We start from the raw sequence: 15,878 nt of genomic DNA on the forward strand, positions 1-15,878 counted from the left end.
TGGAAAAAGGTCTCCCCTCTCTCTCTCTAACTAACTTCAAGACTCTCTCTCTACCCACTTGCATTCCTAGGCACATCATGGGCCCATGGCCTTCATCTCTCTCGTGGACTTCCTCCAAACATCAAGTACTTTCACTTTAATACTACTCCATGCAAATTAGATTAGTTATTATTTTGTGTAATAGTAAAATTACAATTCAACCAAACACCCAAAAACAATTGTAAAACTTGTATTTTCATGTAAAATATTTTACAGCTGAAAATAAAATATTTTACGTTTAACCAAACGGAGCCTAATTTCGTGGAATCATGTGGAAAGATTCTTTAGACCTCAGTGGAAAAGTTAGTGAGGGCCGGCCCTCCTGGGCTTTGTCACAGTCATTTGAAACATATGCGTACTAATGTGCTGCTTTTTTTTTTTTTTTTGATCCGCTACTAATGTGCTGCTGAGAAGTTGAATATATGGGTACTAGTACGTTGTGGCCTTGTGGGTAAATTTGTACTGGATCCCAATTCTTGTGTGATCTTTGATTTATTAATCCCAACGTTTTGGTTGATCCATAAAGATCGCCATTGGTCCTATCGCAGCAGTATTATTGGGCCTGTTAGACCTATCAGGCCTAAAGTTCACAGAGAAACTACTCCATAAATAACCCATTAATGTGTGAAAGCCGCATAAAATATGATCTTCGATCTGGTCATGAATGAACGAAACAAGAAAAACCACAATAGTTTCAGTTTTTCTAAGGTTCGTATTTTTAATATACTTATTTTATGTTTTACGAGACAAATCATTCTCTTACAAATACATTACTTTTAATTCAAAAAATAAATATTTATTTTAGTTAATGGAACACATCCTAAGAGTACGACAACTTTATTTATGCTCTTTTTGTGATTACCAAATATGAAATCAGTTGAATCAGTTCACTCCGATGGATGCCAGTAAAAAGGATAAATAGGCGTGTACATCCAAAGGGGTATATAATACTACTATGAAAGTGGATTGAAAACCTAAGGTAGTCGCATAGAGGCAGTTTGGTCATGATAAAAAAAAAGTGGAACATAGCTTCAACAAAGAGAGAGACTGGGCAGGCGTTCTTGCTTATTACTCCATTGATGGCATTCACTAGTAACTATGCAAACGAGTGGGTGAAGTTTTTCAATGCCGGGTGGGCACGGGTCACGTGGTGTTGAGCACGCATCTTGGCGGCCGTCTAAATGTGTTTTGGACGGTTCAGATCTGTTTGAGCTTGATGTGGTATTTTTGGTAATTTTACACTAAAAAATTACCTAAACAGATCTGGACCGTCCAAATGCCCACCCGGCACTGAAAAACTTCTCGTGAGTGAGAGAAATCAGTATTCAGGTTAATTGAAGGTGTGCAAGTCGTTAAAAATCTATACATGGTATCTCATACCTAGGGATGTTTTCGGTAAATGAAATAACATTACGCAGCTTCCAATTAATCGTGATAGACACGAACCTAGCTTAGCCAGATTCTTCTTCCTTTATGCAGGGAATAGATCGATATTACTTCATCTATAGACATACTGACGTACACAATATTTGAGTAGACCTATAAGCATTCATATCATTAGTCCGGTCAAAATTGTCTTAATTAGGCTCACAAAGTCACTTTGTGATCCCTCTCACCTCTGGTCACACTAAGAGCATCTCCACTCCTTACTTAGATTTTTACTCAAATTTGACTGAAAATTTGGGTAACAACTTGATTTGGTATGTGTGTTCCAATGGGTAAACTCAAAGCCAAGCACAAATATGGACAAATTTGAGTAAAAACTTCACTAATGGTAATATTGTAAATTTAAATGTGTGAAATTTGCCTTCAAAAATTTGAGTCTTAACCAAATTTGAGTCTAAATTTGAGTTTTACTCAAATTTGGTATAGGTATGGATAAGAAGTGGATGAGGGTTTTGGATGATTTTTACTCAAATTTAAATTTGAGTCAAGATTTGAATAAGGAGTGAAGATGCTCTAATAAAGCAGATTGCTTGCAATTTGAACATGGGTTCATTTTCCACATTCAAAAGCATGATGAGCAGGCAATTTGTTGGCCATATCACATTTCCAATGATTCTTTCATTTTCCTTTGTTGGTCAAAGCATTAAACCCCCATATTCCCTGCGTCAAAGGTAATGTTGCAGTAGCTTAATTACCAAACCTACACCATTATAAATAATAGGAGAGACATGAAAAAGAAAGTTAGTTGTTACACAAGCAAGTCCACAACAGAACAGAGAGAGAGAGCTTGGCCCCCTAGGTCGAGTAATTATTCAGAGCTCCCACTTCCAATTAACCATTTCTAGTGACAAATTTTGCGGTAGAGGCATTTACTTTTGTGGAGTGATTAGGAGACAACGAGTGACCCACATTGTGTGATTGTGATGTTTTATTTTTAGGGAGTATTACACGGCAATGACGCATGATATTTTGGGCCAGGTACCCAATAATTGGCTCCTTAGGTCTCTCTCCTTTAGAAAAGTTATCGAGTGTTCCTGGCATGTTTATGTGGTGTTTTAACGTCCTTAATCTCTACAATTACTGAATTACCTGTACGATAAAATTGAGAGCTCTACATGACTATGTGATAGGAGTAGTTAAGAGAGTTGAGACGCTACGTGCAAGGCCGGAACTATATTGTAGCGAACGGGATCCAGTGACTCCACTCACTTGCAAAATTTCTCCAGTACTGCTATGGAAATATTATCCCCAGAAACAGATTAAAATTGCTGTATTTGTTATCTTTTTTCCAACATTGCTTATATTGTAGTACTTATTATAAAGTGAGTTGAATTCGGACTCTAAAGTGTACAACAAAAGCACGATTAATGATGATGTTGAATGGGATATGACATTGGGTTTTGCTGACTAGACTAAATTGTTGTTTTAGTGGTCTCCCTCACGACACTTTTTCATGCGGGCCCGTTGGGCTGACTTTCTTCCTTTTTTTGGGAAAATGACGGCTCAGGACGTGTTTTGATAATTAATACTCTCCAAAGACTTACTAAGAACAATTGTTAATGCTAAAAATGTCATTGGCGGGTATTAATTATCAAAATATGTCATTGACCGTCATTTTCCCTTCTTTTTTTTTTTTTTTGGATTTTGCTCGAAGGCCTAATCCTATTGGATTTTCGTTTGCTTTCTGTTCGGGCGGTGGTTTCCTGAGCTCTCCAACGGCGACGATGAAAGCGTCTTAATGCAGATCCGGTGGCGATCCTGCAGCGGGAGTGGCGATCTTGTGGCGTCTTAGTGCAGATCTGGTGACGATCCTCCACCCACCCACCTCCGTGAGAGGAGTTCTGGGTCCGACATCGACGTTGAGCGGCTTTTTTAGTTTCGTTTCTTTGTTTTGTTTTGTTGTTTCTTATATTTCCGAACTGGTAATGTCCCTCTTATTCTTTTCTTTCTTTGTTGTTTCTTGTTTTTTCAGACAGATAGTGTTCCTTTTGTTCTTTCCTATACACGATATGTTTTCGTTTCCTAAAAAAAAACCACTATACTTCTCTATAAAAAAAAAACACTATACTTCTCAATATTCATATGTATCAGAACAAAATAAACATTACTTGGAAAAATATCCCTAAAACAAGAAATGCATTATGAAAGTTTAAAATGCCAATCAAAAAAATTAGGAAAATATAAAATAGCTAAAAAGGTTGCCAACCAAAGCAGCCTTGAATAGACCTCATATAATTTTACTATTAGTCGGTAAACACATATTTGTGTGAGCTCCATGATTACAATTTGCACAAAGTTAGTCTTTAAAAGGTATTATACATCATGGTACATTCAAGAGTAGTGATTCATTTTCATAATTTGATTAAACAGGGGGGATTATTTTCACGCTAAAGTCGTCATACTTTGACCACACCTAAGGCTATTTCTTGTTCCTTTCTACCCATACACCTACTCGTACACCAACCTCCGCCGGCCCATATATATCAGCCATACTTCTTGGTAGCTGAGACGCTTACAGTTATGTTGCTTTCCAATGGCAGAAATTAAACAGCATTTTCGTTCATGATGTATATATTTTTGGTAGATTTAATTTAGGGGTGGCATTTTCAGTGAAACCAAACACCAACAATGAGGTGCAAATGGTCAAGGCTACATTGAAAGTGAAAGCACCTTTTTAAGCTAATCGTAGATTGGCTTAGAAGTGCATGATTCAAATTAGAGAATCCTATGATCAGAGAGGTGAATCTGTAATCAATGATGTTGTAGGCATGCTTAGAGCAAGCACACAAGTGAATAGCTAAGTTACCTTGTGAATAGTTCACAATTTTAGTTTACCTATCAATTTTTTCTATCACAACTACACTAACACAATCTTTACCGATTATCTATTATAATATTATTTTTTCTTCATTTTTTTTTTCTTTTTTTCTTCTCCCCCATTTCATTTTTGGTTTTGAAAGTTAGCACAATGCGTGCCCCATTTTTCAGCACTCCAACCATCCCCCCGGTCTCTCTCACAAATTCACCCAAAATTTAGAACCCAACAAATGTAATCCTCGGGGAGGAGTTATAGCAAGAAATTGAACCCTATATCTTGCAATTCAGATGAGAATTAGTGCAGAAAATTTATCCCATAAATAATCTCTGCAAACTGGAAGAAGAGGATTCCATAGAAGGAAGAGCGAGGGAGGGAGACGAACTGGGTTTGGACATGATTTGCGATCTAGAATCTCGTTACTCTGGCTAGGTTTCCAAGGGGGGACAATAAAATAAGGAATAGCTTGTGAATAGAGCTTCGGCAAATGAAGCGAACAACTGTAGCAAAAGGTATTCAACCTACCCCTTTACCTATTCTGCGGCATGAGAGTTTTCTCATTTTGAATTGGTAAAGTGGCTAAAATTGGGTGTTTACCTAATCTGATATACTTGCTCTTACACAGGTAAAGTGACCGAAATTTTGACTCTCTAATTTGTGACAAGCAAAAGGTAGCCTTGTTCGTTTTGGAGTCTCAAAATTGTTGGGCTCGATCTTCAATAAATTTTCTCTATTTATCTCTATTTACTTATTACTCTCAAAAATCTCCATCAAAATTCAAACCGAACAAGGATAATTAATTGTACCCATGCTACTTCAATTTATGCAAGGGAAGGAACCAAACCAGCAAGACTCTGTTGTTCCACCCGCTCTCCCCAGTCTTGGAAATATTTTATGTGAGACCAAACCAGCAAGATTATCTACTTATACTTTCCACAAGATTCTGCTTAAGCTTAATTGGGAATGAAAGAGACATGGGAAAAACGATTTTACACTCCTCAATTTGATGGATAAACTCCCCTCACCCCACCCCCCCCCCCCCCCCCCCCCCCCCTTTTTTAGGAGATAAAATTACATTTTACAAGAGTTTTATGTAACTTTTTTTGTTTTTTGGATAAAAAAGAGAGAGTAGTGTGCATATACCAAATAGGAGAGAGTAAAAACCATTTTCCAATAAAAAATTAAGTCGAATTTTCATCTTGTATTTCGAAGAGGTTGATTCTCGAGATCTAAACTTGTGTTGTAATGTTAAACCAAACAACATCTGTCGTGGCTCGTGGTCGATAATAAGAAGATGACAACTACTACTACTACCATCACTGCCGGCTAAAAACAACTAATGTAGTCAATTTTTCTCACCCGTTTGGATCATCAAAAATTCTAACCACACTCAAAATTAGTTTATGTTCCCTTGGAAGTGAAATTTGCCGTTCGTCGACAGCTTTCCTTATTAGAGCGGAAAATCCACCAGAAATGACCAAAATTAAATTCCCCCACTCTCTCTCTTTTTTTTCTTTTGGGCTCAAGAAATGAATTTCCCTTGGTTGCATCCGAATGCACGTGCAGCTAGCCAAATGCTAAAAACCGCAAGCTCGTAAGCTCGTACACGCGTTGCGCCCCGAAGCGCCTCCACATGGGACGTGTACCTAATAGCCATGTGCCGCCGCGCAACAGCACAAGCTCATACTATACTATATAGCCAATCTACACTAGATTACAAAAGCTCTTAATTAAGATTAAATTAAGCCCCCCCACTAAGACGATAGGGACATGTTCAATTCCATTTAAAATTGATGATCCTTATAATATATATAATAATTGGAAGGTCCAACTACAGTTAATCTGCTGCGCATTTAATAAGTGGGTTTGAGGAGCTTAGTTAGATTCGCTAACCGTGTGGGGACACGTACCACCGTCTCATTATGCTAAAGAATTTGCTTTGATGAATCTTTTCTTTTTAGTACATCGACCGTGTACATATATATATATATATATATATATATACATATATATCTAACAAATAATCATTAAAAAAAACAATTAAGCATTTGTCTTTAGGGGTATTGATTGAGTTGTCAAAAGAAAATGGTTCTCTGTGTTTGGACGGAAGAGGGTGGTTAGATTTTGTTGAAACACGCTTTTCACGAAGAATAATTTCTTTCCGCGAAAGATCTTTTCAAAATCTGGATAATTGATTGTTGAGATGAACATTATTTATTTTTGCGAAATAAAAAAAAGATCATAGGAAAAAGTTAATTGCATGCCCCACTTTTTTTTTTTTTTTTTATAGTGAAAATAAAGCATACTAAAAGACAGTTTGTGAATTGAAAGTGGAGTGTAAAACTCATTTTTGAAAAAAGAAAAACGATTGTGTATACATTATTTATTAAAAAAAATTGTGTCCATATATACTCTTTCATTTTTGCAACTACATTAGAAAATTCTTCTATGGTATTGACAAGTGAAATTGAAAGCAAAAAGGAGAAAAAAGTGACACTAAGCATAGAGTGGATGGGTGCAAAGTCGAACCCGACCCAAATCCAACCACGTATTTTTTGGGTACCCCCGTTCCCGCCCCGATCGGGGAACGGGTTTACCTGTCCCAGTCCATAAGAAATTAAAAATTTTTGGTAATTTAAAAGCAAAATAAAAAAATAGTTATAAAAAAGTGGTAGTTTAATATAATGGTGAAAATATAAAATTAAGATTATAAGATTTTTTAAGTATAATTATATATATAAATGTATGTCGGGGCAGGTAATGTTGGGACAGGTATTTCGGGGCGGGATACTTCCACCCTGAACCCTACCCGAACCCGGTCGGGTTTTGGAATTTTAACCCCGTCCCCAACCCTATAACTGAAAATTTGTTGGAAAATTTGCCCCGTTCGGGATGGGACGGGTCCGATTGCCATCCCTATTTCTGGATGTGTATGCTCAAAATTTGACATGATTAGGTCGACAGGTAAAGTCGTTACTCGCTGGGAGCATTAGGAGGTAAATAGGCAAAACTGGTCTGTGCTTTTAGGAACCGTTCCCTTGGGTATGTGGGCTAAAAAGGAACTCCCTACCTACGCTCATGCATGGTTAATAATAAGTATTCCCCGAAATTGGGCCCTAGCCAATAGAATATACATGTCATTTTATGCGCACTTCGATTCATTGACTCATTTTCAGTCACGTTAAGTAGATCATTCGCGCTAAAATAAAATAAAATAAAATTGACGAGAGAAACTTTTGCAGACTATGCTCTCAATGAGAGTCAAATTGAAGACATTTTTTTACTTCCAAGATAGTACTAGTACTTATCTTCAGTCTCCATGTTTGTGTATGGTTCAAAGAACACAAAAACAATGGTCAAGGAAATGTGATTAAATTAATTAAATTTTAGAAATTTTACGAATATCAGTAATTATAATTTGATTAACACAATGATAAATTTGCAACTATTGTATATGTGTAATTTGATGCATGCGTCAAGCTATCGATCATCGATCATCAAGAAGAAATTATCATTATTAAAAAAGTATATCGAGAGAAAATAAAATTTATCATGGACTAAAATCATTTAGGGTGTGACTCAAATCGCACTAACTATGAATCTACACCATAGACGACCTCTCTCTTTTTGAGTTTTTTTTTTAGGTAATCTTTCGTAATACAGAGTGTATGTAATTGGGGGAATAATCAAGGTACAATGAATGAGGTCATGTGTAGTCCCACACAACATTTTTAATCTTAAGTGACATAAAAATAAGGAAGGGGCTTCTTATATTTGCAAATATTTGTTGGAGGCTCCCAGATACAATGTATCCAATAAACAACCATTTATTTACAATCTAGCAGCTTTGTATTAAATTAAAAGAGAGATTTTAAAATTCATAATTTTTTGTCTGCTTCGTATAGTTTAATTAGCATCATAAACAAATCAAAGAAATGCAAAAGCAATCAGGAAAACACAACTCAATAGCCCCTAGATCTGTGGTCAGACCGTCAGAGTTCTTCAAGCTTAATCATTAATGGACTTATTTTGTATAATCACATTATTAGTAATAGTAATGTAATGCACGTCATTATTGATCAAGGAATAGGATCTCTCCGGTCCCTTAGTTGGTTCTGTTAAGCCCGTCTGTCCCGGCTCACCCTCCATACTCGAAACCGTCCACTTTTTAGAGCTCGTCGAGAATAGCAAGCCTAAGGCCATCCACAGTGGTATAATCAAATGCCAATTGTTTTTAAAGTTAACAATGTTGTTGCAAAAGATCGCTCACAATGGTATAATCAAACTTAGCAACATCCTTAGAAATAATCAAATTTTAGGCTTTGGATAACCAAAACTAGCAACCTTTTTCAATAATCAAAATTTGTGAACCCTACACCACATAAGTTAACTAATTTCAAAATTTGTATACACACGTGTTTCAACTGGTATTTTCTTTTTATCTTCTTCGCCTACTCTTTTTTTTTTGGTAAAAAAAATAAAATTGAAGAATAAAAATTTTGTGTAGCCAAGTTTCTTCGCCTACTCTATGTCTTCTTCACTTCACCCACAAACTATTTCTTTTTCTTTTCCTTCAGAAGTGAAACTCATATCTCTCGATCATTTACAATTCAACTCATCGTCGCCGGATTAAAGTGTTTCACTCTTCTTTCCTGTTCCAATTCCCCCCCCCCCCCCCCCCCCCCCCACACACACACACACACACACACACCACCACCACCACCAAAAAAAAAAAAAAACATAATAGGAGGGAAGGAAGTCACAGATTTTTTTTTCCAAAATTAAGGGAGGAAATCGATATATTTTAACCCATAAAAAACGTAAATGGAGGGAAGTGAATGACGAAAAATGGAGGGGGATAGAGAGTGAAATTGTAGTGAATCCCATATTTTGGTTATGGACTAGAAGTGACCATAGTGAAGCTTAACATTGTTAAGCTTAGAAACCTCTTAAGTGAATAATCAAAAGGTGATGTGTCAACTTTTGATTATCCTTTTTTGATTACACCACTGTGGATGGCCTAAGGAGGGCAATTACTCAAAATCGCATCTATGCTGAGAATAATGAATTAATTTTCAATCCAGTATTGCAATCTTTTAGAAATTATATCCTCCAATATCCAATCAACATCATTTTTAGAGCAATTGATGTTTCTGACAAAGTAGGCTTGAAATGAACCCACAAAGAACCGAAGAGAATCCAAACCAATCGAACGACCGGAGCTGGTGTACGTGACATGGCTGATGGTTTTTTTTTTTTTCTTCCTCAGCAAAGAAAATTTATTAATCTTTAAAAAAGTTATATATAGATTAAATGGACCAAGGGTAGAAACAACAAACGCCACCCGAGACCCACAACAGGAAAGCAAGACGCCAAACGAAATAAAAAGAACCATCAAAAAAGAAACGCCCAAACCTATTTGCCAAACACCTCCAAACCTCAATATCCAACAAACAAGCACCTACAACAACCGGGAAAAGCCATGCCAAGCCAAGCCAAAACCTAAAACAACTGGAAACGTTCCATCTCAGCAAAGTACCCATCATTCTCCATCTCATCAAACTCACCCTCCTCCATCTCAACATATTTCGTCAAGCTAAACATTCCAGTATCTGTCTGATGGATCTTCAGAAATGTAAGCTCTATGATGATATTGTATCCCCAAACATATTATATCGTTGTTTAAGTTCTAAAATGTAAGAAGAGTCGAAACCGCTTGTGGGGGATAAAGAAACAAATATTACTACTTTTTCGAACAAAACTAATACCTCGTCCATGTTCATTGTCTTTCTCAAATTACTTAATCAGGTCTTCCCAGGTTGGTTTTGCTGTACAATAATTATATCCAAGCAAATTATATAAACTAGGGTTTGGTAGGGTTTGGCATTCTGTTTCAGCCTCATAACTTTGCGTTCATACTAGCTAATCAAGGTTGGCATGCAGGATCTGGTTTAGCAGTTTAATTATACCTAAGCAAATTATAGGAGTATTTGTAAATTAAGAATTCATTTTTGTCTTTTTGAAGTGTAGTCATAAATTTGCGTTTATATTGTGGCATGAATAATTTAACATATGCAGTATTTAGTTTAAATGCAGGAATGATGAAAAAGTCAGTTTTCTCTACAAATACTTGAACCCCGTCCCGCTAAGAGAAATAAATACTTATTTTTTAAAATAAAGGTGATGTATCAGGAGAAAATTACATGTCTCATAAAACGAAAAATAAGTACTCCATCCGTGTCAAAAAAAATGACAATTTTTAAAATTTGTGTCATTTTTCATTACTTATAGCTTTCAATCTATAATATTTTTCATAAGTTTGAAAATTTTGTATTATATAACTAATCGAGAACTATTAAACAAGATTCATACTGCATATTTTTTGAGATTCATATTGAAAGATCTAAGAAATTAAAATTGACATAAATATCAAAAATTGTCATCCAATTTGAGACGGAGGGAGTACTTAAAAATAAGAACCTTAGCGGGACGGGACCTGACATTCCGACGCTTAGCTAATGTAGGTCAATGGCCATTCTATTCAATTTCCAAAGTCTACCAGCCAATCAAACACTATCTTACCATAAATTATCTGATGAAAAATACGTCAAGAAGAAATACTACTACTACTAGGTTACAAATGTTTTATTAATTAGTACTCATCAACGTGGGCCTAGCTAGTAAAATCGTAAAAGAGCTGAAGCCATGTGCAAGTCGTTGCAGTTGAATAGTAGTATAGTATAGTAGTAGTAATGTGAAAATTAATAAACCAAAAACATGGAATGAGAATGGACTTGGTAAGTCAACTACACAGAGAGAGTATGGTTTATTTCAGTTTTCTTGGGCAGTTCAAAAGCCTAGCTAGTACTACCCTAGCTAGCTAAGAAGATAATCCAAAAAAAATTTGGTTAGTTCTTTATTAAAGAATTGGATATTTATACTAATCCCAAGGTAATTGTATTTCAAGAGATTTTGAAAGGAATTTATTTCGATAATGGAGCAGATAAAAGCTCAAGTAGGCAGAATCTCTCTCTCTCTCTCTCTCACCCAAAAAAAACCGCGCCCCATGAAATTCAACAGATTAAAACTACAACAATGCGACTTAAAAATGGTGAGATTCCAGCGCAGGCAAAACTTCACTTGCATTGCGGATCAAATTGGAATTCACATAATTGTTGTCGGAACAAAAACAATAATCGCAACTTACGATGATTGCAAGGACTACAATCGTTCTTATTTCACGATTTACGTCACTTTGCTTTAAACTTATACGTGTAAACTGCCCCCCTAATAATAAGTTAAAGAGAGTGAATTATTAAGGGAATTTAGTTCTGTTATCCCTTTAATTCGATATTGAATGAGCTACAATCTAGGTTGGGTAAAGTAGAGCTAGCATAATGAGAATTTCATCAAAATCTTGCTTTCGATTGTTTTGAAGTGAAAACAGGCAAGAGGAATGCAAGCTTAGTTGAAACCAAAAAGGGTATTCGAAGGCATCAGAGTGTGTTTGTTGATCCTCATCTGAACTTTGAACCAAGAACCTCTTATGTCACGATTTCTCATATAATTCCTCATGTAATGTCGTTTTATTTTTTCAATCGTCCTTTTAACACCTCAAGCAATTACGTTCTCGAGTAAGGATATAAATGCTAGTAAATACCATGTACGTCTGAACTTGAAAGGACATGTAATTTTCAAATCAAAAGATAAAATACTTTCGTGCGCAATTTTTCAAAAATTTCCCTACCAATTTAAAGAACTAATTGAGATCTTTAATTTAGTTAAAAAATTAAAAAGTTTTGCACGAAAGTATTTTATTTTTTAATTCGAAATGTATTTCGCCCAAAAAAAATCGGGAAATAACATTTTAGGGAAGTTTTGTCCTTTTTAAACAAATGAAACTATATTCACTTTAACAGAGATAAAAGGGAAACGACCGTTTCATTTCTCATGTAGTAAAAGGAATATAAAAGGAATTTTACTGGTATATAAAAAAGGAAATTCCATCCGGACTCATTAACACCTTTACTTGTTCATTTGAGAGCGACCGAGAGAGGAGGGTTTTTTTCGCAACAGACCGGCGCCCTGAAAGAGGGGAAGGCATTGCCCCTGGCCCCCACAAACAGTGTGGAGAGAGAGAGAGATCATTTTTGTTTTGTTTTTTAAAAATGATTTTGTCATTTTTTTTTTAACGTTACTCTCTCTTTTAGGTGTATTTTTACACTAAAAATATACTTGCAGGAAAATAACATTAATAAGAAAAGAAATAGTAAAATCAGAAGCCAATTTTTTTTTTTTCTAAAATAGGAAGGTTTGAGGATTCCTTATTACTCTGAGTCGGGGGGGGGGGGGAGGGGTTTCCTTTGCTTTTTCTAATTAGGAAACGACTCGAGGATTCCTTATTTAATTTTTTCTCTGAGGTTTTGATTGGGTATTTTGGAAGTTTGTGAGAAAACCATCACTCCCTCTCTGTCCTATTGTGAGGCCTCTGTTCTATAAATTGGTCACACCCACCTCTTTCCAAACTCCCCTAAATGCTCTGCCTTTCCTCCTTTAATTGTTCTCATAAACATTGATTGAGAGAGAGAGAGAGAGAGAGAGAGAGAGAGAAATGGAGGATATGGCTTGTTTATGGAGTCATCAAGAGGTGGGTCACTCTTCATTTCTTGATTTTGTCAGGTTTTTCAGTTCACCGCCTTCTGGGTATATCCTGTTGTTGCTTCTCAAATGCTTTTCTCTTTAAACCTTTCTTTCATTGCAGCGACTTCCCCCCTTTCTAGGTTTTCTGTTCTTTTGGTGGAATTTCAGTCCCATCGACCTTTTGAAGTGGTTTCTATTGGATAATTGAATTTTCAGAGTATTCATTCAAGTGTTTAGTTTCGAGTTCATTGATTGTTGTAAATATCTAGGTTTCTGATTTTGGAAAGGGTATTCCCATTTTTTGGCACTGGTTCAGATGACAATCAAAGTAATCACTTGAAAAAAAACCCATTGTGGGTGAATTTGGAAGCTTTGGATGCCATTTTCTGTTGGTGTGTTTGGTGAAGAGGTGCATTTCCTGTTTTCTTCACTGGAGAGAAACATGTCTCCTCTGTGACCTTTTTTATATGGTTGGAAACTTTTGGGTATTGATGGAAACATGTGATGTCTTGTGGAGTAATCATTCAAAAGTACCCAATGGTGTTGCCCAACTGATTCTTCTAGTCTTGGTTCCAGAAAGTAGGATTGTTTGACTTCACTGGTTTTTCTTGGTAGGCCCATGCCTCCCAACTTGAATTTGGAAACAGTTAGGGGGTTAATCTTAGTGTAGTTTTCTTTCCAGTTACTCTGCCGAAAAAACAGGAAACCAGATTGGCTAACTATTTCTAAAGCATGTTTTCCGGGACGTGTTTACGACAAAAACCTGTTTTTGAAAACACATCAGAAAATGTTTTCAAACCAAAAAAACCACTAAATTTGTTAACAATGCAATTTTCGAAAGGTGTTTTGCAAAACTGATTCTGAATATATCTAATTGTCATGAAGCTTTTTGGTATATGTCTAGGGAAAATTTGGGTAAGTCATCTTGTTCTCTGGTGCTCTATAAAAGCATTAGTTTTAAACTTCTGCGTCATATGTGATATATGGAAGTCCATAATAGTCTTCTTTTCTATGCAGAATATATGTATTGATTTTGGTTCAAATTTTGCAGACGCCTGAGGAATTGAAGCAAAGACTTGTGTACACAACTCTCGAACTCGAATTGGTGAGAATGGAATCGGATGAGGAGATGAAAAACAACAAAGAGTGCATGAAACAACTTCTGCAGCAGCTAAAAACTTCCTGCCAAGAAAGAGATGAAGCAAGAGACCAACTTAACAAACTACTAAACAATCTCATGCCTTGTACCCCCAATACCTTGCCCGAATTCCTCCCTCCTCCGCCCCAACTCCTCCCCGAAAGCCCTCTCATTCAACCCACCAAAGGCAACTCAAGCATAACTGAGTCAAACAGTCTCTCTGCGGACACATTCAATTACCAATCACCGGTCAATTCGTTTTTCGATCCTGTCTCATCTCCAGATTCCTCGAGTAATTTTGTATTTACGAACCAACCTGTTTTTGACCAAGGTTGTTTGGTTATTGATGAGATTGTGAAGGGAAGAACTCTGCCTCAGAAAGGGAAACTGTTACAGGCTGTGTTGGAGGCGGGGCCGCTGCTTCAGACTCTTGTTGTTTCTGGGCCGCTTCCCCGGTGGAGGAATCCTCCCCCTCTTCAGACCTTTCACATTCCACCTGTTTCCATCAAAGGGCGTGAGGCTCAAATTGTCAATGTACCGAAACAACTGAATTTGTCGTCTTTTGTTGACGTTTCTTGTGGCTCTTCTCAAGTTTCTATGTTGGATTTTTCCAGTGGAGGGTTTCGATCGCGTGTGGACAGCGGGCAGTTGATCTCTGCTGGAGCTAATGCTAGTAGCTATGTTCCCTTAGGCAAGCGACAGAGATACCAATGAGGACATGGACACTTAGTAGTTTTGCTTCTTTTTTCCTGTAAATTAGTGGGGGATGGTGTATATGGGGATACTCTTTTGGGTTTTGAATGACAAAGGTATTTTTACTTTGTTACGTAGTGTCCAGTTTCTCGTCGTGGTTATATTCAACAATCAGTCTTGCTGAGGGATTCTCTGAATACAGCACACCACAATCGTTCATATTTCTGGAGGTGCTCAACTCAAATGTTGCTTGAATTTCCAAAATGAGACGAATTTACTTCCACTTACACAAGTTTTCGTCAACTATTAGCTACATTGTTGCTGTATCTCAACTGTGAAACCGCTAATGGGAAACTAAGCGTAATTGTTTCTCTGTTAATCACTCATTGTCTTGAAGAAAATGAGATGTCATTTTGATGACCATTGTGACTGCTGCTGCTCTTTCTGACTAGTAACTATAGCCAGTACTCTGTATTTGGAAGATTTTCCCATTATGTGTTCTTTCTCAGGTTTAAGTCATATGACTAGATTCTCTAAATTTGTTATGACAGCTTAATTGTGAACATGATTATTGCTTCAAAAGCTTCATACCGAAAATCAAACAGCATAGTTTGTACACCAGAAGTGTGTTTTAGTGATGGGGAAAACTAATGGAGGGAATATTCATACAGTGGAAACTAAACAAATCAAACTGGAGTACTATTCCTATCTCCTTGACTCTGCCTACTAGTAAATACAGGTCACAGGTGCATTGGTGACATGAATGCTTAATCGAAACAGTCGGCCTTGATTTCTGTTCTCTGTTTGTCAATCCAGTTCAGTGACAAATTAGTTTTGAAAAGAAGACAGATGATTACTCTGGCAGCGCCATATCTAACGATTTATGCTTGCGAATTTCTTGCTAAATGGAGAGATTATAAGAAAGGAGGAGGAGGATATTTAGAAGTTAAAAAAGAGGTTTACATATGCCATTTGGTGCTTATCAGGAAAACTGAAGCATCAAATTCATCGACATATTCCTACTTAATACTTGGTTAAAAGTTAAAACACATGAACCACTCTCACGAAGAACATCTTTAGTATAAAACCTACGATACTTAGGACTAG

The 15,878-nt window shown here is 36.5% G+C and overlaps 1 protein-coding gene across 1 annotated transcript; it reads left to right on the plus strand.

Moving 5' to 3' along the window:
• The first annotated feature begins 12,703 nt into the window (after positions 1-12,703).
• LOC131314794 (uncharacterized) lies at positions 12,704-15,190 on the plus strand. Its single transcript, XM_058343644.1, has 2 exons — positions 12,704-12,947; positions 13,992-15,190. The coding sequence occupies exons 1-2, from the start codon at positions 12,912-12,914 to the stop codon at positions 14,790-14,792; spliced, it is 837 nt and encodes a 278-aa protein (XP_058199627.1). The 5' UTR covers positions 12,704-12,911; the 3' UTR covers positions 14,793-15,190.
• The last annotated feature ends 688 nt before the right edge of the window (positions 15,191-15,878 follow it).

This window comes from Rhododendron vialii, chromosome 13a (genome assembly GCF_030253575.1).
Source record: "Rhododendron vialii isolate Sample 1 chromosome 13a, ASM3025357v1".
NCBI classification, from domain to species: domain Eukaryota; kingdom Viridiplantae; phylum Streptophyta; class Magnoliopsida; order Ericales; family Ericaceae; genus Rhododendron; species Rhododendron vialii.